Source organism: Zingiber officinale, chromosome 1B (assembly GCF_018446385.1).
Source record: "Zingiber officinale cultivar Zhangliang chromosome 1B, Zo_v1.1, whole genome shotgun sequence".
In the NCBI taxonomy this organism is placed as follows: Eukaryota; Viridiplantae; Streptophyta; class Magnoliopsida; order Zingiberales; family Zingiberaceae; genus Zingiber; species Zingiber officinale.
This window is the reverse complement of record NC_055986.1, coordinates 163,294,659-163,318,166: the sequence shown is the minus strand read 5'-3', so window position 1 is coordinate 163,318,166 and position 23,508 is coordinate 163,294,659. Positions and strand designations below refer to the sequence as shown.

The window sequence follows — 23,508 nt, the reverse complement described above, 5'->3', positions numbered from 1 at the left end:
AACTCAAGAACATATCAGATCTCCAGTCAAGGAATTAACAAACATTCAGACGCATTGAAGATAATAAGAAACATATCTAAACTTCGTCTAACCCTACCAATTCAGATCTATGAAACTAAATGACCAAGAAATAATAAATGAAGCTAAAAATTAGAAAACAGGAATGCAGAAATCAAAGAGGAAAAGTGATGAACCAAGGTGAGCTAGGAATCCCCAAGCACTCACTGATCTTGACAAAGATGTCAAGATCTTGCAACCAAGGAAGGACTGATCTAATCAGATAACCTCTGAATCTGGCGAAATTAATCAGCAGCATCAAAACAAGAAGTACACAGCAGGAAACACTCTCAGGTCCTGGACATGATCGGAGCTTCAACGAAGGATGATCGTTGGCCGGAAGGAGAGGAAATCGGCTGAAACCACCAAATTCCTCCACCTTCTCTGCTCCTTCTTCCTTGCACGAAGTCACAACAGAATTGGTGTTCAAATGGTTGAGGTGGTGTCGCTAGCTGGTGGCAGGTGGATGATGACCGGAGGAAGGGACGCCCTTGACCTCTCTTGATCGCCGACGGTGGAAAGAGATGGGATCACCGGAGCAAGATCGCTCCCGCCTCTCTATTTTGACGCGAATACTGTAGAATTTGATGAACGAAGAGGCATTGTAGCTTCTCCCTTTTAAACTCATCTCAGATCTTAACGGACAGTCTAGAATGCTTCAGATCTTGATCGACGGTTGGATCAATTCAGATCTGGATCAAAAGCTCTGGATCTTGATCGATGTCTATGATCTACTTCCCCTTGGCTTGGATGGACCAGATCCTTGACGGATGGCTCAGATGCCTCTTAATCTTGAATGAATGATTCAGGTGGCTCCAAAGCTTGATCTTCTCATTTAAGTTCAGATTTGAGTTCAATCTAGTTTGATCAACCTCGGATCCATGATCCCTTGATGCTTTCAAAGAATATAACCAAATATTAACATCAAATACCGTAAATATAAGATAATTTATATTAAGTCCACAAATAAATACAAATCATGAGATGTGATATAAACATGGAATTAATACATGAGAAGATCAAATGATATGTTTATATGAATCAAAATATCATGACCAATTGATGGTTATCAAGTTCCTAGGGATAGCAGTGGGGCGGGTTCAAGCCGAGTTTGGCCAATCCTAGAACTCGTCCTGCAAGAAAAAAAATGGACCCGAACTCGGACCCATCCCGCCCTGAACCCGCTCAAAACTCGATGGGTCCATAGTGGGTTGGACCCACCAACCCGCTAAGCTTATGAGCCATATTCGGGGCGGGTTCATTGAAACTCGTAACCCACCCCGAACTCGTTTCTAAACCCTGTCAACGGGTTTAGACTCACCCGGATTCATTGAAACTCGTAACTCTCCCCGAACTCGCTTCTAAACTTGGTTAACGGGTTTAGACTCACCCCATAATCTGTTTGATCGAGTTTATATCCGTCCCGAATGACGGATTTAATATGGGGTCAAGTTAAAACTCGACCCATTGTCATCCCTACTAGTTCTCTTATATAAGAATAAGAGAGACATACAAAATTGTGTAAACTTTAGGGGTATTAAACTAATGAGTCATATTATGAAACTTTGAAAAAAATAATAAAAAAATTAAGGAAAGAGACCACGGTGACCAAAAATCGATTTGGGTTCATATATAGAAGGTCGATAATAGAAGTTATACATCTTTTTAGACAATTAATTGAAAAATATCGGAAGCAAAAATAAGATCTACACGGTATTCATTGACTTAGAAAAAATTTATGATAGAGTTTCAAGAGAAATTATATAGAGAATTCTAGAAAAGAAAAGTGTTAGTGTAACATGTATTGAATTAATTAAGGATAAATATGAGAATATAACGACCAAAATAAAGAATTCAGGCGGAGTACCTGAAGCATTTCTAATAGAGATAGAGTTATATCAAGGATCAACTCTAAGTCTCTATCTTTTTACATTAATTATGAACGAACTCACTACACATTCAAGATACTGTATCACGATGCATGTTGTTTTCAGCTGATATTGTTTTGATAGATAAAACACGTGAAGGAGTAAATATTAAACTAAAATCTTGACGGGAAACACTAGAAGGAAAAGTTTTAGGCTTAGTAGAATAAATATAGAATATATTGAATTTAAATTTAGCAATATTAGACGTAATGATATAATTATTAAGATAGGAGATGAAGAATTACCCGGAACCAAGAGCTTTAAATATTTAAGATTTTACAAACGATAAAGGGATTGAGAGAAATGTATTACACAGAATACAAGCAGGATTCTTGAAATGGAGGAGAGTGTCGGATGTTTTATGTGACTGTAAAGTACCTCTAAAAATTAAAAGAAAATTCTACAAAATCGCAATTAGATCTGTTATGTTATATAGAAGTTGAATGTTAGATTATGACTCGAGCACATGAGTAAAAGATGAGAGTTACAGAAATGAGGATGTTAAGGTGAATGAGTGAATATATGAGAATAGACAGAATAAGAAATGAGAGTATTAGAGAGAAAGTCGGAGTTGCATCTATTAAAGAAAAACTCTGAGAGACATTTAAGATTGTACGAGTATGTACTTAGACGACCAATAAATGCTCCAGTTAGACGATGTGAAATTATGATAAATACACATATTAAATGAGAAAGATGAAAAAAAGATTTGATTATCAATAATAAAATATGATAAAATTTATTTAAATATAAATGATAATATAGTAAGAAATAGAGTTCAATAGTGTAAAAAGATCTATATAGTCAACCTCACTAATGAGATAAGACTTATTTGTTGTTACTGCTTATTGTTTTAAACTGTCACTTGATTAATAAGTAAGCTAACCTAAATCAAGCTCAATTTAAAATGAAGCAACTATTGATATAGTATTCAAACTTGAGGCTTCTAATATCATTCGCATCATATAGATTCAATGGAATTCACACAGATAACAAACATCAACGTAATCACCTTTTAAAGTTTACTACAAACATATGATTTAAAAGTGACGATGTTCTACTTGCTCTTACAGAAAACGATTCAGGTATTCATCCACAGAAGTATATTTGACATCGGGGTAGAGTTCCGAAGCCTCCACGCCGAATGATGGCTCGATCTCGAAGTTCGTTTCGTCGCCCTTGATAGAGACCGAGTGAAGAATTGCATAAATCAGGTTCAATGGGTCAGATGATTCTGAAATAGAAAAGGGATAAACAACGATCGAACGATCAATTAAATAAGAAGGCAAAAAGAAGATATTCTTTTGTTTTTTTTTTGGTCAAGCAGAACCTTGGATCTTCTTGAGAGCTTCTTCTTCAGAAACATAGACCCGCTCGAAGGTCTTGCCGACTTTCTTTTCCCAAACAGAAACGAGCTCGTTGTGCGATAGGATGTTGTTTGGTGGTCTCAGATACAGGACCTTGTTCAATGTTCTGGGATCATCCACTGCTTTCACAGTGTATGTTCCGATGTCATCTTCGTCGACAAACACAACTATTGAATTGGGGAAAAAAGATAGAAAATCACAATTAAATACTGAAATAATAATGATTTTACATTTAGATTAGATTAATGGGTTACCTTTGACGTTCCCATCACCCAAAATGACGACTTTGTCGGTTGGAAGACCGGTAACTCCAGCCTGCCCAAGGGTGGGGAGCCATTGCCCAGCGAAGCCATTGCTGGACACGTAAGTGTAAGGGATCCCTGAAGCCTCTACGGCCCTGCGGATCTGTACCTTGAGAGCGAAGGCTGACTTGGCCGGCTCTACAGCGTTCGATCGGTCGACATCGAGGGTGAACTCGGAAGGTAAAAACCTCTGCTAATTCAACAATTGGTTTCGAGTGCATAAGTTGGGTGGCTAGATTGGAATTTGGGGGAGGAAGATCACAGACCTTGATGTGGGCGCCAGAATCTTTGATGGCGTCGATGATCTTGGTTTGATCCTTCAACTGCGACTGGCCAACGGCGGAGATAACGACGTCGACTTGCTTGATGGCGCTCACCAGGCTCGCGCGGTCGTACAGATCCCCCTGTTTGAATTTTACAGAAAAAAAGAAGGATTCAAAGGTGAGATATTGAAAGTTAGGGCAAAAACAAATTGAAGTTTTTTTTAACTAAAATTGTGTAAAGTTGCAGAGCAATGAAAATTGTACGTCGAGGAGAGTGACGCCGGCGGCCTGGAAGTCTTGGAGGAGCTTGGCCTTGGCAAGGGGCTGGTCGGCAGCAGCGGCGGCACGGACGAGGGCGAAGGTGGAGTGGCCTTCCCTGGCGCTGGCGAGAGCGATGTGCTTGCCGATGTATCCGGTGGCGCCGATCACTAGAATCTTGCTCTTCGACGCCATCCCTCGTTCGTTCGATCTCTTCTTCCTCGCCGTCCGCTAGAGCTTTCTCCTAGTGGAAAAGGAATCGGTGATTTTAAAAAGTGTGTGGGGGATGACTTTATTTATAGTAGTAATGTGGCCTCGTCCTGGATGCTCACCAAATCGCATCGTGCCACCGTGCCGACGCCAGCAATGACTCAAAGCCTGCGGAATGGAAATGAATTATTGAGAAATATTAATTTAACCCCTCAGAGTCTAATTATTTTAAAAAATATCCTTATTATTCTGTCATTAGTTTATTGTTGTTGGTTCATCCTGAAATAATATTGATCCGGTGATAAGAACTTACTCAGAGAGTCGTTGTCACGGTGGAAGTCAAAGTCTAGGCGGTCAACGCCCCCGTATCGTTGGCCGGTCAGACAATCCGCTTGCCCGACCGAGGTGAAGGATAGCCAAGTCGATATCAACCCGAGGTTATCACAGCTCGGCCGCATACCGAGCTTTCGACGCTCAGAAAATCGTGTGCCAGCGAGGCATATGTCGGGCGGCCAGCTCGCTCGGACTTACATCGAACCTTGGAACTGGCGAAACGAGATCGCAGAGCATGCACACTCAGATATAGCTCGACACAATAACGGAGCTCGGACAGTGGAATGTCGCCTGACCGGCCACTCCGCTCGGCCCAAGGGCCAGACCACCCGGACGGCTGAGGGTTGGCCGAGCAATCAACACGCTCGGCCCACTAACAAACAAAAGGAGGATCAACCGATATCCTTGTGGGAATCCGTGCCACCGATAGACGGCATGGTTGGCGACATGGTCAGACAGAAGATCGTACAACGGAAGCTTCCACTGTCATGTCAGAGATATGCTCGGGTCGTCATTGAGGTATGGTGTCAGAGACGCTTTCCTGACATGTCTTTTCAGGATAAGATTTGGGAAGCATGCACGCCTTGAGGAGCATGCACGCGCGTCTTCGGAGCCCTATATAAAGGACCTCAAGTTTCAATGGAGGTATGCATAATCTTCACTGTAGCTATATTGTTACTCTGCTTCTCCACTTCCTTGCTTACACATCACTGGAGACTGACTTGAGTGTCAGAGGGTCATCGCTGGACAACCCCTCCCTGGCTCGGCAATGACGCTGCTGTGATTGCAGGATCCTCCAGATCGGAGTCCACTAACGGTCAACAGGAGTGACACGTCCCCCAGCATCCATTGCTTCAATTCTCGGACATGATCAAATTTGGCGATGTCTGTGGGAACGTACTTGCATTCGAGCCGAGAAGATGAAAGAAGCTAGATGACTTCACACCGTGACGCTCACTCAAGAAGAACTTGATATGCTTGTGCAAGCTCGAGCGGCCAAAATAGTCTAGTAGTAGTAGCAGAAGGCACTAGCTGATCGGCTAGCGCAACAAGTCATGTCAGTGTCAGGAGGCCAAGCAGCGCAGGAGGACCGACCAGAGCAACTCTCCATCTGGGGACAAAATAGAGGGTCAACCGGCATGCAAGGAGAAACACCTCCCACACCGATGCCATTCCACCGGGCTCTGTTCCAGATGCCCTCGGAAATCGCGTAGGCGAATCAAGAGTGAGGATCTTCTTCAGATGAAGCGCCCGTTCGGAATGCCCGGAACGGCAAAGCGTCGCGAGGTGACGCATCCCCTGAGCAGATCAATCACCAATTCTCCGAAGCGATATTGCGCGACCCACTACCAAGGCACTACGCTCCTCTGGCAATCGGAGAATACAATGGATCGACAGACCCGGATGATCATTTGGGCATATTCAACAACGCGACTACACTTCACAAGTACACGGATGAGGTGAAATGCCAAGTCTTCCTCACCATACTCTCTGGATCGACACAACGATGATTCATAAGACTGCCAGACGGATCGATACAAAGCTTCAAGGACTTCCGAACGGCCTTCCTGCCCCACTTCGCGAGCAGTAGGCGCTACTAGAAAATGAGCGTTAGTTTGTTTTCCTTGAAGCAAGGACCGAGAGAAACCCTCCGAGCGTATATCCAGCGCTTTAACCAGGTACCAATGGATATCCCCTCAGTCTCATCCAAGACCATGATGAATGCCTTTACCCAAGGGCTCGTCAATAGGGATTTCTTCCGATCACTTATCAGAAAGCCGCCCCGCGACTACGACCACATGCTCAAGAAGGCTAATGAGTATATAAATGTGAAAGAGACCCAAGCGGCGAGAAGGAAGGAGGTGTCAGTCGAGCCCTCGGTGCCGACCGAACGACGATCGCCGAGCAACCACCAGCCATTGAAGGGGCCAAGAGTCGAAGGTCGGCTCCACCAGGAAATGAGGGTGCATGCCGTACAACATGTGGCTTCCGACCGGCCAAAGGCATCAAAGGGCAAGGTATGAACACCTGTGTTTTGTTTCTTCCATCAGTTGGCGTCGCACAACACACGCGATTGCCGCGGTCTGACGCCAATCACTAGACCAACCCCAAGGGGTTATCGTCGCCGATCTCCCTCCCCCAACCGATGACATGAGCATCAATCTGCCGGACGACGGAAGGATGCAAGAAGATCACCTGGGCGACGACACCATCATCAAAGGGAAAGTGTCGACCACCCCTTAGCCTCTCACGAGCAGAACATGCCATCCGCTCGGGAGGAGGAGAACAAAAGCAATACCGCTCAGGGAGAAATAAGCATCATGTCGGTGGACCGACCAGCGGTGACTAACCAAGCCAGGAAGTTATACGCTCGGCGGTTGGAGATTCACTCCGTAGGTTGTAGCCAAGAGAAGGCGAGCGGGCCCAGCTTCGGACCCCGGGACCTAGAAGGCATAGAAGTCCCTCACGATGATGCCCTCATCATCCGAATGGTAATCGCTAACTATACTATCCATCGAATTTTTGTTGGCACAGGGAGCTCGGTGAATATAATCTTCAAGAAGGCTTTCAATCAGCTCCAGATCGACCGAGGTGAGCTGCTACCAATGACAACCCTATTGTATGGATTCACGGGCAATGAGGTTTTGTCGATCGACCAAACCAAGTTGGCCATATCGCTCCGGGAGGAGCTGCTCAGGAGAACCAGAACCACAAACTTCATCGTGATGGAGGCCCCCTCGACCTACAACGTCATCCGGGGCTGGTCAACCCTCAATGAATTACGGGCAGGAGTTTTAACCTACTACCAGAAGATCAAATTCTCGATAGATGACCGAGTCGGGGAAGTCAAGGGTGACCAGCTGGCCGCTCGGCGATGCTATGTCGAGATGATCAAGATTGAGGCCAGGTCCGCTTGGAAGAATCTATGGCTCGAGGTTAGTGCTATTATTGAAAAGCCTCCCACCTTAGTCTATGAAGAAAAAGAGGAAGTCCAAATCCATCCTCACCGAGCGGAAGCAATAACTTTCATAGCATCCGATCTGGAAGTTGAATAGAAGGCGGAGCTGATAGCTTGCCTCCAGCAAAATCATGATGTGTTCATGTGGTCGACGCACGAGCTGCCCGGGATCTCCCCGAGTGTCGTGCAGCATGAGTTGCACGTTCGGCCGGACGCTCGACCTGTAAAGCAGAAAAAGAGATACTTCAGCGCCGAACAAAATCTGATCATCCAGGCATAAATAAAGAAGCTGCTGGAGGCCGACCACATACGGGAAGTTTAATTCCCGTGCTGGCTCGCAAATGTTGTGCTGGTCTCGAAGCCGGACAACAGGTGGCGAGTCTGCATCGACTTCTGGGACCTCAACAAGGCATGCCCAAAGGACTTCTACCCGCTACCTCGGATTGATCAGATGGTAGACTCCACTACCGGGTACGAGCTGATATGCATGTTGGACGCATATCAAGGGTACCACCAAGTGTCGCTCGCCAAGGAAGATCAAGAAAAGGTTAGCTTTATTACAACCGATGACACGTATTGCTATAATGCCATGCCATTCGGACTGAAGAACGCCGGAGCCACCTATCAAAGACTAATGAATAAAGTATTCTGACGGTAGATCGACCGCAATATGGAGGTATATGTCGACGACATATTAATCAAATCCCTTCGAGCAGTGGACCTGTGTACAGATATCGAGGAAACCTGCCAAACACTTAGGACCTACGGAATCAAACTGAATCCAAGTAAGTGTTTGTTCGGCACAAAGAGTGGACGATTCTTGGGTTACATCGTTACCGAATGGGGCATCGAGGTAAATCCCAACAAAGTAAAAGCACTGCAAGACATGCTACCGCCAAGGAATTTGAAGGAAGGCCAACGTCTCACCGGTCGGATAATAACATTATCTCGATTCATCTCCAAATCATCCGACCGGAGCTTACCATTCTTCAAGATATTGCGCCGAGTTACCAAGTTTCAATGGGACCAGGAGTGCGACCGGGCGTTCGGAGAACTTAAGGAGTACCTCAACTCATTACCTGTACTAGCTAAGCTAGTTGTCGACGAGCCCCTCCGAATTTATCTATCCTTGACTGAGCACGTGATCGGCTCAGCTCTGGTTAGGCAGAATGGCGAGGAATAACCAGTGTATTTCTTAAGTCATATATTGCAAGACGCTGAATCTCGCTATACCGGTCTCGAGAAATTAGCTTATGTGTTGGTTCTCGTCACTCGGAGGTTCTGCCCATACTTCCTTGCGCATTCCATTATCGTGATGACCAATAGTCCTTAGGGAGAGTCCTCCTCAATCCAGAAGCGTCCGAACGACTAATCAAATGGACAACAGAGCTCAACGAGTTCGACATTCAGTACCATCCTCGAACGACCATCAAAGCGCAAGCCTTGGCAAATTTCGTCACTGAGGTACAAAAGCCTGAGCCGAAAGCCGTTTGGAAGATATATGTGGATGGCTCGTCTACTCGACAGGGCAGCGGGATCGGCGTATTGCTCATCTCCCCCCAAGAGGAACGAATGTAGCTGTCCATTCGACTAGACTACAGGACTACAAATAATGAAGCCGAATACGAGGCACTCATAGTCGACCTGTAAGCTGCCTGGCACGTTGGAGCCATCAAGGTGCTCATCCACTCGGACTCTCAATTGGCCGCTCAGCAGCTGACCGGGACATTCAAGATAAGTAACACGCGACTCAAGCTCTACGCCGAAGCCTTCAAAAAATTAAAGACTAACTTTCAAGAAGTCGTCATACAAAAGATCCCCTGGACGGAGAACCAGGCAGCCGACGAGCTAGCCAAATTAGCTAGCTCATTATCGTCAATCGTCATAGCGCAGTCGATCAAACAAGTATCCCTAATGGCTCATATTGATCGGATGGAGGGACTTACCTTCCCAAACGATTGGAGGTCGGCATTGACGGAATTCTTGCAGACGGGAGCTACATCGTCCGATTGGGAAGAGGCTCGCTTGTTAAAGAAAAGGGCTGGTCAGTTCACCTTGATCGGGGATCAGCTCTACAAGAAGGCCTTCTCTAGGCCTCTACTTAAATGCGTCGGGTCAGAAGACGCCGACTACATACTACATGAGGTACATCAAGGATCCTGCAAAGGGCACCCGGGCAGACACTCACTAGCAAGGAAGATCCTGTTGGCTGGATACTTCTGGCCAACCCTCCAGGAGGATGTCGCCCAGACAGCAGGGACGGATCTTCCTTAGGGCTATACTGGGCTATAGCCCAGCCTTGTTGCCCAGCCCAAAATTTATTTTTATAGGTACATAACATTTGGCTTTCTGGCTTCCTGCGTACGAGTTGGCGATCGGCGAATCAAGGAATCGGGGAATCGGCGAATCGGCAAGGCATCATCGCAACAGCGAAGTCAAAACTCAGAAGGAAGAATCGGCGTCCACCATCATCGACAGAAGAAAGGTTAGTATTTTCTCTGTTTTCGTTCTTATAGTAATTAGTTTTTAAATCGATTCTTGCCCTAGTTTTCTTCTTGATTATTTCTGGATTTCTTGATTTCTTTTATTATTTGGTTTTCTTCTTGATTATTTCTGGATTCTTGATTTCTTCTATTAGATTATATGTCAAGTTGTGAACTTGTGATGTTTCTAGTTTCTACCATATGAATAATGAATTGCTTATCTGGATTTCAGAATGGTTGCTGACTTGCTGTACTTTTAGATTTTTGATTTCCCACTTCTAGTTGTTTGATTATTGATGAACTTAAAATTTTTGAGCTTAGACATTGTGTGATTTTGTGAAATAACTCAATGTTTGTATGGATGCAGCTCTGAGAATGAAATTGATGCCCCAATTCTCATGTTCAGTAGCTTATGATTGTTACTGCGAGACAATTCTAAAATGGATGCCCTTTATTTCTTTTGTAAATGTGCTTGTTAATATCTTGCAGCACCACATCTCAATGGGTATGGGTTTAACTCATATTTATTTGGTCTAAGTTGCTTTGTCTATTGAGCAATGGGCTTTGTGTAGAACTTGATTCTTGCAATTTGCATCTTTGACAAAGTAGCTTTATCATGTCGGATCAATGATTCTTATCTCATTATAGATTAAGGTTATTATGAACTTTGAGATTTCATATTGAAGTAAGATTGAAAGTTAAAGCATTTAGAAGATATTTGTTGAAAAAATATTTAAATGCTTTTTCTTGTATTGTAGAAGAGCAATTGGTTTTCTTAGTATTGTTGCTTATATAGTTATATATAAGAAATCTACTTTAAGGAGAATGAAGCATCAATTGCTCTGCTCCTGTTAATCTAGCATCTTTCCTTCTGACACTGTTTAATTTTTGTTCCAATACAACTAGTATTTTATTACCATTATCTTGTATCGTAGTATAACTTTAGTCACAACTTTGTAACCGAATCACTTTATAAGCAATAAGTTGTATCTTGATTTAGACACAAATGTCTAATCTACTAAAGTAGTTTCTGGAATCTGAATATACAATCAATAGGTGATCTATGTACGTAGAGGCTTTTTGAGATCCTATAAAACCACAAATCTAGATACACAATCTGGAATCTGCACTTACTTGAGATCCTATAAAACCACAAATCTGTAACAATGAACAAACAGTGTTTCCATATATGACTAGAACAAGTTTGCACACACCTTATGCGAGCTGCACACGGATTATGCAAGACAAGCATATCATTTATAGTTAATGTCCAAGTTGAAGTTCAATCTAATAGTGATTTGGTCAAATTGGTTTCATCCAAATAAACTAACAATTAACATAATTGCTTATTTGCTTAGGTTATGAGAATGTTCTTTTATTGTATTTGCTTTGGTTAACTAACACATATCGTATGCATATTATCTTATATGACTGGTCGAGTTCATTTGGGAAGTTTTTCTGAATGGAACTACAGATTACTTAGGATTTGGCTTCTTCTATAAGTGTTATAATTCCTTGAATATTTTCTTCTTCAATAAATAACACTCTTAGAATGTCCATATGAAACACTGTTTATTCATTATTACTTTTACTTGTTTATTTATTGTATTGTTATTTCATTTTTTATTTAAGGATATAACTTGAACTATTTTAAAATGGAACATCAATCTGCTGCAAAGAAAGGAAAGATGATAGCCTCGTAGTTTAAGAAAAGAGATCGTCAAACTAGTGAAAGCACTTCAATTCCCACTGTCCCTATAATGCAACATCAATCTTGTGAAAGTCTTCCAATTCTTAGTGTCCAAATTCCTTCAATTTCCTCTTCTAGCGATGATCATCAGTTATCCTCTAGTTGTATTGAACGAGATCCAGGAAAAAGAAAACAGATATGTGAATATCATATTAATGTACGAGATGAGATAAGACGCTCATATCTAAAGATGGGGCCTTATCAACTAGATATGTTGGAGTATCCGGCTACAAAATTTGGAAGTCAAAATCGTCGATTTCAAAAAAAAATGGTTCTAGAAATTTCATTGGTTGGAATATTCACCTTCAACAAATAAGGCATATTGCTTTTATTGTTTTCTTTTCCTGAATGATGTTAATTCGTCTAATATCTCGGCATTGGTCAATGAAAGATTTGACAATTGGAAAAGGGTAAATCAAGGAAAAACATGTGCATTTCTTGCCCATATTGGTTCTGCAGCTTCTTCACCTCATACTATGTGCGAGAGAAAGGCTGAAAATTTGATGAGACCCTCACAACATATTGATAATGTCATACATGCCCAATCTAAAGAGGAAAAAGAAAAAAATCGTTTGCGTTTGAGGACCTCAATTGTCACTGTTCGCTGGCTAGCACTTCAAGGGTGTGCCTTTAGAGGTAATGATGAATCTCTATCTTCATCTAATCGTGGGAATTTTCTTGAATTAGTAAAGGCTTTTGCAAAAATGAGTACAGAAATTGATAAAGTTGTACTTGAGAATGCTCCAAAAAATGCTCAATATATCGCTCCAGAAATTCAGAAAGAGATTTTACATATTATGGCTAATAGAGTACGAAAGATGGTTCGTGAAGAAGTTGGTGATAAATATTTTTGTATTCTTGTTGATGAAGCACGAGATATATCTAAACGAGAGCAAATAGCCATTATCTTGAGATTTGTGAATAATTATAGGGTTTTGACAGAAAGATTTTTTGCCATCAAAAGTATTAGCGATACTACCTCATTGAACCTGAAAAAAGAAATATCAAATGTTCTTGTTCATCATGACCTACAAGTTAAGAAAATCAGAGGCCAAGGATATGATGGTGCTAGCAATATGCGTGGCGCATGGAATGAACTTCAGGCATTATTTCTCAGAGATTGTCCCTATGCATACTATGTCCATTGTTTTGCCCATCGATTACAACTCACATTGGTTTCTGCAGCCAAGGATGTTAGTGCTATTTGGGAGTTCTTTTCTCATTTGGATAATATAGTAAATATTGTTACTTCTTCTACTAAACGCATTGTTGAGTTACATACTGCACAAAGAATTGAAATCGAGCATATGTTGGCAATTGGAGAACGTGATTCTGGAAGTGGGGCCAATCAGATTGGTAATTTACAGCGAGCGGGAGCTACTCGTTGGAGTTCTCACTATGACTCAGCAAAAAGCTTGATAGGTATGTATGCTGCAACTTGCAAAGTTTTTGAAGTTCTTAGTGATCATTCTCCAAATGGAAGAGCTAAGGCTGAAGTTCGGGGGATTTATAGAAACATGGCAAGCTTTGAATTTGTGTTCATTTTGCATTTAATGCATAAAATTACGAGAACAACATATTCTCTTTGTCAAATTCTTCAAAGAAAATCTCAAGATATTTTATCTGCTATTACATTTATCTCTAATACCAAAACTATCCTCCAAGAACTTAGAGAATGCGGGTGGGAAGATTTTCTTCATGAAGTGAAAATTTTTTGTACGAGAAATGAAATTGATGTGCCTGACCTTGATTGTCTATATAAGATTGGTCGTTCCCATCAGCAAACTACAGTTGAGCATCATTACCACTTTGATGTTTTTAATGCAGCAATAGATTTCATCTTGATGGAGTTAAATACTCGATTTAATGAGTCATCAGTGGAACTTCTTTCTCTTAGTACCGCTTTAGATCCTAAAAATTCATTTGAATCAATTAACATTGATGATATTTGCAAGCTTGCAATGAAGTTTTATCCTGAAGATTTCACAAATCAAGATATCATTGCTTTGAAGTATGAATTGGTACATTATAAACTTGATGTGATACAAAACTTGAAGGCTTCTACACTTGTTGATTTATGTCAGCAATTAACTGAGAGTAGACGGTCAAAGGTTTATGTTATGTTGACTAGATTGATTCATCTAGTTTTGACGTTACCTGTTTCTACTGCCACTACTGAGCGAGCCTTTTCAGCAATGAAGAATGTGAAGACAATACTTCGCAATAAAATGGAGGATATGAATTTCTTAAAGATTGTTTGACAATTTATATTGAACGAGATTTAGCTAAGGATATAGATGTAGATTCTATTATAGATGAATTTTATGTTTCAAAATCTCGTAGAGCACAACTTTGTTGAATAAAATGATGTAATGACTTTTTTTTGTTATACATCTATTTTTTATAATAATATATAATTTATTACATTAATTTTAAGCCCCCCTTAACTCGAATTCCTGGATCCGTCCCTGCCAGACAGTGGCCACCTGTCTTTCCTGCCAGAAGTATCATAGTCTCTCACACCGGCCGATTGAGGAGATGAAGGCATCCGTGGTCTCTTGCTCGTTCGACCAGTGGGGCATGGACATTATGAGGTCATTCCCCATGGCAACAGGTCAGCGGAAGTTCCTGCTCGTCGTAGTGGATTATTTCTCCAAATGGATAGAAGCCGAGCCGCTGGCCAGAATTACCGAGCAGATGGTCATAAAGTTCGTCTGGCAGCACATCATCTGTCGGTTCGGCATCCCGCACTGACTCGTCTTAGATAATGGAAGGCAGTTCGCTGGCCAAAGACTCAAAGAATGGTGCGGAGGATATGACATTCATCAAGCCTTCACCTCAGTGGCCTACCTTCAGAGCAACTGGCAAGCGGAGCTCGCCAACTGTAAAATTCTTAGAATCCTATGCGCTCGGCTCGACCACGTTGGAGTAAATTGGGTAGATGAACTCCCCAGCATGCTATGGGCTATCCGCACGATGCCCAAGGAGGGAACCTGAGCGGCTCCTTTCCACCTGGTGTATGGTGGTGAAGCTGTAGTGCCCGTCGAAGTCAGAGTTGAGTCCAATCAGCTACAACAGTATGATGAAGATAACGCTGAGTGGAGGTTGCTGGAGCTGGATTTTGTAGATGAATCGCGTGCTAAAGCCACCATCCGGTTAATGGCCTACCGCTAGACGATGAAGCAGAACTACAATCGGAGGGTGATCTCGAGGTCGTTCCAAGTCGGCGATCAGGTGTGGAAAAAAGTAAAGTCGGTCGGCGACGTCACCAAGCTAGAAGCCCCGTGGGCGGGAACTCTTCAAGGTCGTGGAGAAGCTCCGTTCGGACGCCTATTACTTGGAGGATGAGGACGGATGCCAACTAGTGTGGCCGTGGAGCGCGAACCATCTCCAGCCTTATCGAGTCGGATGATAGGTGCACCGATGTAATAATCAATGTATCTTTATATCCTTGTGATCCTTGTATACTGGGCAGAAATAAAGGATTCAAATCCCAATTTCTGTATCGAACGACATAACAAATCATCCAGGGGCGACGTTAAACCCCTGTCTCCATCAACGGTCGAGTGACAACCTTAAACCCAAGTCTTCGTCAAATCGTCGAGCGGCGACGTTAAACCCCTGTCTCCATCGATGGTCGAGCGGCGACCTTAAACCCAAGTTTTCGTCAAATCGTCGAGCAGCATCGTTAAACCCCTGTCTCCATCGATGGTCGAGCGTCGACCTTAAACCCAAGTCTTCGTCAAATCGTCGAGCGGCGATGTTAAACCCCTGTCTTCATCGACGGTCGAGCGGCGACCTTAAACCCAAGAGCATAAATCGTAAAGATAGACGATGATTATAGTCGAATGGAAGGATCAGGGCTAGACATGAAAACAAAGGAACATTTTAAAGAGAAAGCCCACCAAGCAGGCAGATAATTCATTGATCAGTGAGACTTCAAAAAAACTTTTACAAGATAGACGCTCGGCCTCACTCTATATAATCGAAAACATCATCAGATATTGAGTCGTTCAATTTGCTACGATTGATGATGTTGTCTATCGTTTCGGAAGGGAGGTGGTCGTCCATCTTGAGCAGCTAAAGCGTCCCGTCGATGGCCAGCTCTAAGGCCATTGGACAACTTTGTCGGTGTAATGGTCTGAGCGGAGGTACGCTTGCTTCAGCGCTTCGAGTCTAGCAGGCTCAACTTCACGGTAGGTCTCTAGAGCCGGGTGGGAGGCCTCCACGGCGTCCTCAGCCTCCTTGAGCTTCCCGTTCAGAGAGGCTTCTTCAATCGAGCGGCATGCCCACTCAGTAACTAGGAAGTCCTCGACTTCTTTGAGCTTCTGAGAAAGCTGTCGAGCCTCTTGGTTCTTTAGCTCTAGATCTGCGATGGCTCGTTTCTTCCTCGTCGTGGCTAGCTCGATCTTTTTATCATAAATTTTTGCCTGCGCCTCGAGCTAACCCAGCCAGACTTCCTGATCGGTGGACTTCATCTGCTCAGCCTCAAGGAGCTTCTGGGCCTTCTCCAGATCGGCCTTTAATTTGGCTATCGATGGCCCCTGGGAGGAAGAGGCACCGCTTGAGATCTTGAGTTTCTTTAGCTCGTCCTTCACAAGAGCAAGCCGCTGGCACATGACCACACTCTCCACCCAGTACTACAGATATAAGAAAATGTCGAGCGTCGATCGAAGGTAAATTAGAAATTGTTAATAAAATACGTACCCTGGTGGACATCTGCAGGTGGCTGTTGCCGAGTGCTCCTGGTGACATCGTCGCTGCTCGAGCCCTCTCGTCCTCCCAAATGCTAGCGAGGGGCCCGTGGATCAAAATCCTGTTCTCGGGGATACGCGGACGGGCGCTTTGCTCGAGGTAGTCCTCTGTTGGAAGGTTGAGGACCGCCGTTACAAATCGTCGGCCGCTCCGGTTCGACTGGGAGGAGGCCGCCGAACCGAAAGGTGCGGCAGTGGACGCAGGATCGATCCTGGATTGCAATGGTCTCCGTTGGGTCAGCGGTAGAGATGCGATCGGCTGGGCAACAAGGGCCTTTGGTGATAGCTCGACCATAGACGGGGTCCGGTTGAATGAAGTAACCTCCGCTGTTGTAGGGAGGGTCACGAGAGAAGAGGTACCGACCCGCTCGACGACCCCCACAGCCGAGGTGGCGGAGCGGGGTGGATTGTCCGTGCGACGCCTCTTGTGCCTAGTAAGTGGCACGGCCTCACCAGAAGAATCGGAGCCTCCGGTCCAAGCGACGGGCTGTGCCTCAGATGTTGGGAGTAGGTCATCAGCCACTTCAACGCTGGCCGACTGGCCGACGGTACCTTCGCCCACAGTGGGCATCTTCCCGCTCCCAGCGGGTGTGTCCTCTTGGGAGCCGACCGACGCTAAGCCATGACTCGCCAACTCCTTTGCAGCGACCACCTCGATCTCAGCATCTTTCAGCTTGCTGTAGCCGACCACCCGCGCTCGCATCATGGTTCGAGCTGCAAATGGAAAAAAGAAAATCAGTTAGACTTAAAGGAAAGAGCCCAAGAAGTTTCTTACCTAAGCCGCGCGAGAGTTGGGATCGGATCGGACTCAGGCCGAAGATGTACATGACACCTTCCAGCAGAAGCTTATGGATGTTATATTTCTGGCCGGCCAGCTTGGTCACTACATGAAGATAGTCCGGCTGTCTCTTGTACTTCTTCAGATCGGGCTGAGGGGGCAAGCCGACCTGCCAGCGAGTTCGAAAACAGGGCCGCTCGGGAAGAGGCAAAAAGAAAAAAAAATACTCTTTCCAATGCTTGTTGGAAGTAGGCATCTTGTCAAAAAAGGTCAGCCCAACCCGCGACTGGAAGAGGAAAGTCCTCAGCTCGGACTGCTTGGGGTAGTAAAAATAATAGAAGGTGCGCGGGGTCAAGGGAATGTCTTGCAGCCGAAACAAAACTACGATGCCGCACAGCAAACGGAAAGAGTTTTGTACGAGTTGCGGAAGGAGAACACGAAAATAGTTACAAACTTCGATGATGAAGGGGTGGATCAGGAATCGAAGACCGACCACAAATTGGTCTCGGAAAAGACAGATAGTGCCGGTCGGCAGGTTATTTGGCCGATCGGACGAGGAGACCAAGATTATATCATGATCAAAGGGGATGCCGAAGACATTCCTAAGGCTCTTAGCGTCACCTGCATCAAATCTGGTCTCCATGGTAATGTACCAGAGACCAAGAGCGGGGTCAGATGGCTAAGAAGAGCTAGCCATGACCGGATAAACAAGAAGATAGGGCTTCGACAGGAACAAAGATGGACAGAAAGCACAACGAGCACAGGAAAGGCAAAGATCCAAAAGAATCGTAAAAGATCGAAGAGAGCTTACAGAAAGAATAGAGAAGGCTGCTGCAGAAGAAGACGGGGAATCGCTGGAGCAGAAAGAGCAGAATGTAAAGGTAAGGGAGAAGGGGTTCTGCGGGGTTATAAGCCTGCGGCTCGGCCAAACAGAACCGTTGGATCTACGACGTAATACCCAAGACGCAGATCCAGCCGTCGATAGGGTTGTAAATGAACCAAACGTTCGTGAACAAGTTTGGTGTTTGGCTTGGTAAGAGCTTGTTTATGTTCGTTCAATATACATTAAATTAATTAAACAAACAAGCTTGAACAGCTCGTTAAGCTAAACAAACAAGCTTGAACACATATGTGTTCTGCTCGTTAACGTTCGTGAACAACGTTCGTGAACAATGTTGACGAACAATATTTATTAATAAATTATTTTTCAATATGTTAAATAAACAATAAAATAAATAAATAAATTTAAATTATCAATCTTAATAACCAATCAAACAATTAAAAGTTTCAAACAATCAAACAAGCTTGAATTGAGAACTTGATAACATCTAAACGAACCAAGCTCAAACCAAGCTCAAGCCAAGCTCGAACCAAGCTTAAGCCAAGCTTGAATTGAGAGCTTGATAACATCTAAACGAACCAAGCTCAAGCCAAGCTTCAAAAAAGCTCAAGCTCATAAAAAATAAACCAAGCCAAGCTTGAACACTCATTTCAAAAGCTTGGTTCATTTTAAGCTCGGCTCGGCTCGGCTCGGCTCGGTTATCTTATCAAACAAGCTTGAACACCCCAAAGCTCGGCTCGGCTCGGCTTGTTTACAGCCATAGCTGTCGAATTCAAACCGCCAGACGTCGCGTCAGAACTTGTCGCTTCGGGCGTGCGGCGACTGCGGCAGTGACCCGTGGCATTCCCCCACTGGTTCGCATTTAATGGGCGCGTGTTCCGCCTTAACGGGAGCAATTTGCATGAATTCCGAGAAGATTCAGGTGATGTCGACATTGACCGCACACGTCCGAAGACACTGACGAAGAAATCCCAAGTGCAAATACTCGGAGCATCGATCGGCTACAAGGATTGGCCTCAGGGTCGGCCGACACTCTTTGGCGAACTGATCGGAGTCCTACCAGTATGATGGTTGATCGGTCAGCCGATCTCTATGCTTCTTTTTGTCCAATCAGTCGGACTTGCACCCTTCTTCGACTAGACTTGAGGGGGAGGCATGTGATCCGGTGATAAGGGCTTACTCAGAGAGACGTTGCCACGGTGGAAGTCAAAGTCTAGGTGGTCAACGCCCCCGTATCGCTGGCCGGTCGGACAACCCGCTTGCCCGACCGAGGTGAAGGATAGCCAAGCCGATATCAACCCGAGATTATCACAGCTCGGTCGCATACCGAGCTTCCGACGCTCAAAAAATCGTGTGCCAACGAGACATACGTCGGACGGCCAACTCGCTCGGACTTAAATCGAACCTTAGAACCGACGAAACGGGATCACAGCTAAGCAGGCACACTCAGATATAGCTCGGCACAATAACGGAGCTCGGACAGTGGAATGTCGGCCGAGCGACCACTCCGCTCGGCCCAAGGGCCAGACCACCAGGACGGTTGAGGGTTGGCCGAGCGGTCAGCCTGCTCGGCCCACTAACAGACAAAAGGAGGATCAGCCAATATCCTTGTGGGAACCCGTGCCACTGATAGACGACATGGTTGGCGGCATGGTCAGACAGAAGATCGTACGACAGAAGCTTCCACTGTCATATCAAAGATATGCTCAGGTCATTGAGGTATGGTGTCAAAGACGCTTTCCTGACATGTCTTTTTAAGGTAAGCTTTGGGAAGCACGCGCGCCTCGAGGGGCGTGCACACACGCCTCGAGGGGTATGCACGCGTATCTTCAGACCCCTATATAAAAGGCCGCAAGCTTCAACGGAAGTATGCATAATCTTCACTATAGCTACACTGTTACTCTGCTTCTCCACTTCCTTGCCTACACATCACCGGAGACTGACTTGAACGTCGGAGGACCATCGCCGGGAACCCCTCCCTGGCTCGGCACTGACGCTGTTGTGATTGCAGGATCCTTTAGCTCGGAGTCCACCAACGGTCAACAAGAGTGACACGTCTCCTAACATCTATTATCTCAATTCTCGGACAGAATCAAATATCACTGTTAACATTTTCTGATAAGGAAGATGGAAATTAACAAAAATTATCAGGTGAAATGATAATAATGAATTATAAGGGGTAATTGTGAAAATAAATAAAATTCCCTAGTAAACGGAAATTTATCTTTAATAATCATTGTGTGGGGCCGGTGATTGAAGATGGAACGGAGTTGTTGAATGGACCTGGACGAAATCAAAGCCGGTGACTGAACGTGTCCCCATTCGTAGCCGGTTAATTACGGCGCCGGCAAAGCATCGAGCCGTTTGTTGACCAAATGGTGCACTTATGCAAAAACAAAGGCCTAGAATGCACTTTCCAAATTTGCTTTTTTTTTTTTTTTTTTTTTGACAAAATTGTTCAAAGGGGGCTTTTGTTATTATTTATATTTTTTAATTATTCAAAAGTTATTACATGTTCGGATAAAATACCTCAAAGTTTTGTGTTTGTTTTTTGTGTGTGTCTCCACTCTTATTGATGTCGTTGATGATCTAATGGATGAGGTAAAATCATTTTATAACATTCAACTAGTGTTACAATAAACGTTCAATATGTGTAACTAACAGATTTTATATTAAAAAAATTTTAATATAAAAAAATAAAGATAAATGAGTAGATGTTAATGTATAATAGCATGTAACATGCTTTTAAAAAAGATAGTATATATTAACGTTAAAATCAATTTGAATGTCAATCTCATATTATTAACGGGGTTGATTTTTTGTTAAGTATTAAGTGCAATTTTTGTTAAGTATTGAGTGTATACTGTAGAACGGCCTAGTGGGTAGAGAGGTTGAGTAGTCGAGTGGTAGAGCGGTCGAGCGGATAGAGAAGTAGAGTGGCCAAGTGGCAGAGTAGCTAAGCGGGTCGAGCGGTCGAGCTGCCAAAGCAGGTGAGCAGGCAGAGCGGATCGATGCCTATGATGGACGCAATTTCCTTGAAACAGATTTGCTCCACTTCCGGTTGTGTTTTGAGGTATTCTCAGGTCGTCTGTTTCCCCGGATACAATGGTTAACCGTGATTTCCACCAAGCACTGGTGGTCACGACAAATTGATAGGATACTCGACTGCTTTCATTCTATTAACGGGTGACTCATATTAGATTGAAGGTCAATGTGATGGATGTCATGGAAAAAAACATCTGTTAAGATTTTTCACAATAAAATTCTGTTACGATTTTTATATAATAGAATTCTGTTATAATTTTTCTTAACAGAATTTTGTTGTAATTTTTCATAACAAAATTCTGTTACGATTTTACCGGGTCTGGGGTTTATGCACTATTTATAGGGATTATTGTAAACCTATTATACAATCACAAGAATCATTAAATGTCATTCTCATGTGTAGAAAGAATTCTAATAAAACTTTGGCTGTTTTTGTAGAGTAGACATGTTATCAAACCATGATAACTCTTCTTCTTTCTCTTCTTCTTCTCCTTCCTTGTGCTTGCTCCTTTTGTGTGTCTTTATCTTGTTGCTTTGCGCAATCTCTTTCCCTCTTCCTCTTTTTCGGCATTAGAGGTTGAGAAGTTTGACGAAACCAAAAACTTCGAATTATGGCAAAGAAGGGTTAAGGACATGTTGGTGTAACAAGGCATGGTGAAGGCGTTAGGGGAAAGGAAATCAGAAAGCATGGAGAGATCATATTAGGAAGAACTTCAAGCGAAGGCAGTAGCAACAATTAGGCTTTGTCATACGGATGATGTGATATACCATGTCATGGATGAAGTCACCGGTGGTAGTTTGGCGAAAGCTGGAAAGTCGGCACATGTCAAAGTCATTGATAAATAAACCGTATCTCAAGCAAAAATTATTCAAGCTGAAGATGATAGAAGGAACCAATCTGAGCTAGCACATCAATGTATTCAACCAGATTATGAGTGATCTGAAGTGGGTTAATGTGAAGATCGAAGATGAAGACATGACACTGATGTTGTTGAATTCTCTACCTTCATCTCTTACGTATGAGAATTTAGTCACTACTTTGATGTGGGGTAAGGAAATTCTTAAATTGGAGGAGATTATAGGTGTATTGCTAGGTTTTTGCCAAAGAAAAAAAAATAAACGATGAAGTTTCTCAGAGAAAAGGACTTGTGGTAAATGGCAACCAAGAGCATGGTAGGAGCAAATCTCGACATGGATCGGGTAACAACAACAAGACTCGTTCTAAGTCAAGAAGAAAGAAGGTGATCACGTGCTACAAATGTGGAGGCAAAGGTCATATTAAGAGAGATTGCCCAGAGATAAAGAAACATGTTGCAGAGAACAAAGTTAGTTCGATAAAGTTTACAAATATAGCTGAAGAGGAAAATTCAGAGAGCAGTGATTGAGATATGCTATCAGTTATGTCAAGTTCGGAGCAGCTGACAGATGCATGGATTTTAGACTCTGCTTGTTCATATCACATGACTCCTAACAAGGATTGGTTTAACACCTGTAGGGCAGTGAATTCTAGTTCAGTGTTGATGGGAAACGTTACGTCATGTAAAATTATCGGCATAAGGAATGTCAGAATCAAGATGTTTGATAGTGTGATCAAAACCCTATGTATGTCAGATATATATCAGAGCTAAGGAAGAACTTGATCTCACTAGGCACACTAGATGATATTAGTTGTAGTTACAAATCAGTGAGCGGAGTGATAAAAGTTAGCAAGAGAGCTATAATGGTAATGAAAGGACAAAAGTTAGCAGGGAACATCTATAAGTTGATAGAGACTACAATTATAGGTGGAGTCATCTCAGTGGAGTCTGAATTAGATAGTACTATCTTGTGGCATATGCGGCTAGGGCATATGGGTGAACGTGGGATGCTAGAACTTCACAAGAGAGATTTGTTGAAGGGTGTCAAGATGTACAAATTTGAATTCTGAAAATTCTGTATTCTTGGGAAATAGAGCAAAGTGTAATTCAAGATGGCAACAAACAAGATAGAAGGGATTCTAGACTACGTACATATCTCTAGGAACCAGCCAGTGTAGCATCACGTGGAGGGCACTTGTAGTTTGTAAGTTTTACTGATGATTACTCACGAAAGGTCTAGATATACTTTATATGTCACAAGTCGGAAACTTTTACAAAGTTTAAATTGTAGAAAATTGAAGTGGAGAACAAGACTAGAAGGAA

At 43.5% G+C, this 23,508-nt stretch overlaps 2 protein-coding genes across 2 annotated transcripts; one reads left to right on the top strand and one right to left on the bottom strand.

Annotated features, from left to right (window-relative positions):
• Window positions 1–2,893: 2,893 nt before the first annotated feature.
• On the bottom strand, window positions 2,894–4,454 carry LOC122016452 (phenylcoumaran benzylic ether reductase Pyrc5-like). The gene is made up of 5 exons (XM_042573787.1): window positions 4,182–4,454; window positions 3,921–4,058; window positions 3,607–3,844; window positions 3,316–3,519; window positions 2,894–3,219 (listed from the first exon to the last, which is right to left on the bottom strand). Exons 1-5 carry the CDS (start codon window positions 4,368–4,370, stop codon window positions 3,053–3,055), a joined length of 936 nt encoding a protein of 311 aa, XP_042429721.1. The 5' UTR covers window positions 4,371–4,454; the 3' UTR covers window positions 2,894–3,052.
• A 7,932-nt stretch (window positions 4,455–12,386) lies between these two features.
• On the top strand, window positions 12,387–14,171 carry LOC122044202 (zinc finger MYM-type protein 1-like). Its single transcript, XM_042604734.1, has one exon. The coding sequence runs from the start codon at window positions 12,387–12,389 to the stop codon at window positions 14,169–14,171; it is 1,785 nt and encodes a 594-aa protein (XP_042460668.1).
• The last annotated feature ends 9,337 nt before the right edge of the window (window positions 14,172–23,508 follow it).

Excerpts from the sequence above, each read along its gene's own strand:
- LOC122044202 (XM_042604734.1), top strand. The coding sequence starts at position 12,387 with ATGTGCGAGAGAAAGGCTGAAAATTTGATGAGACCCTCACAACATATT.
- LOC122016452 (XM_042573787.1), bottom strand. The coding sequence starts at position 4,370 with ATGGCGTCGAAGAGCAAGATTCTAGTGATCGGCGCCACCGGATACATC. Across the intron at positions 3,845-3,920 it reads ATTCTGGCGCCCACATCAAG|AGGTTTTTACCTTCCGAGTT; the intron begins GTCTGTGATCTT and ends TTGAATTAGCAG. Across the intron at positions 3,520-3,606 it reads GGGTGATGGGAACGTCAAAG|TTGTGTTTGTCGACGAAGAT; the intron begins GTAACCCATTAA and ends CCAATTCAATAG.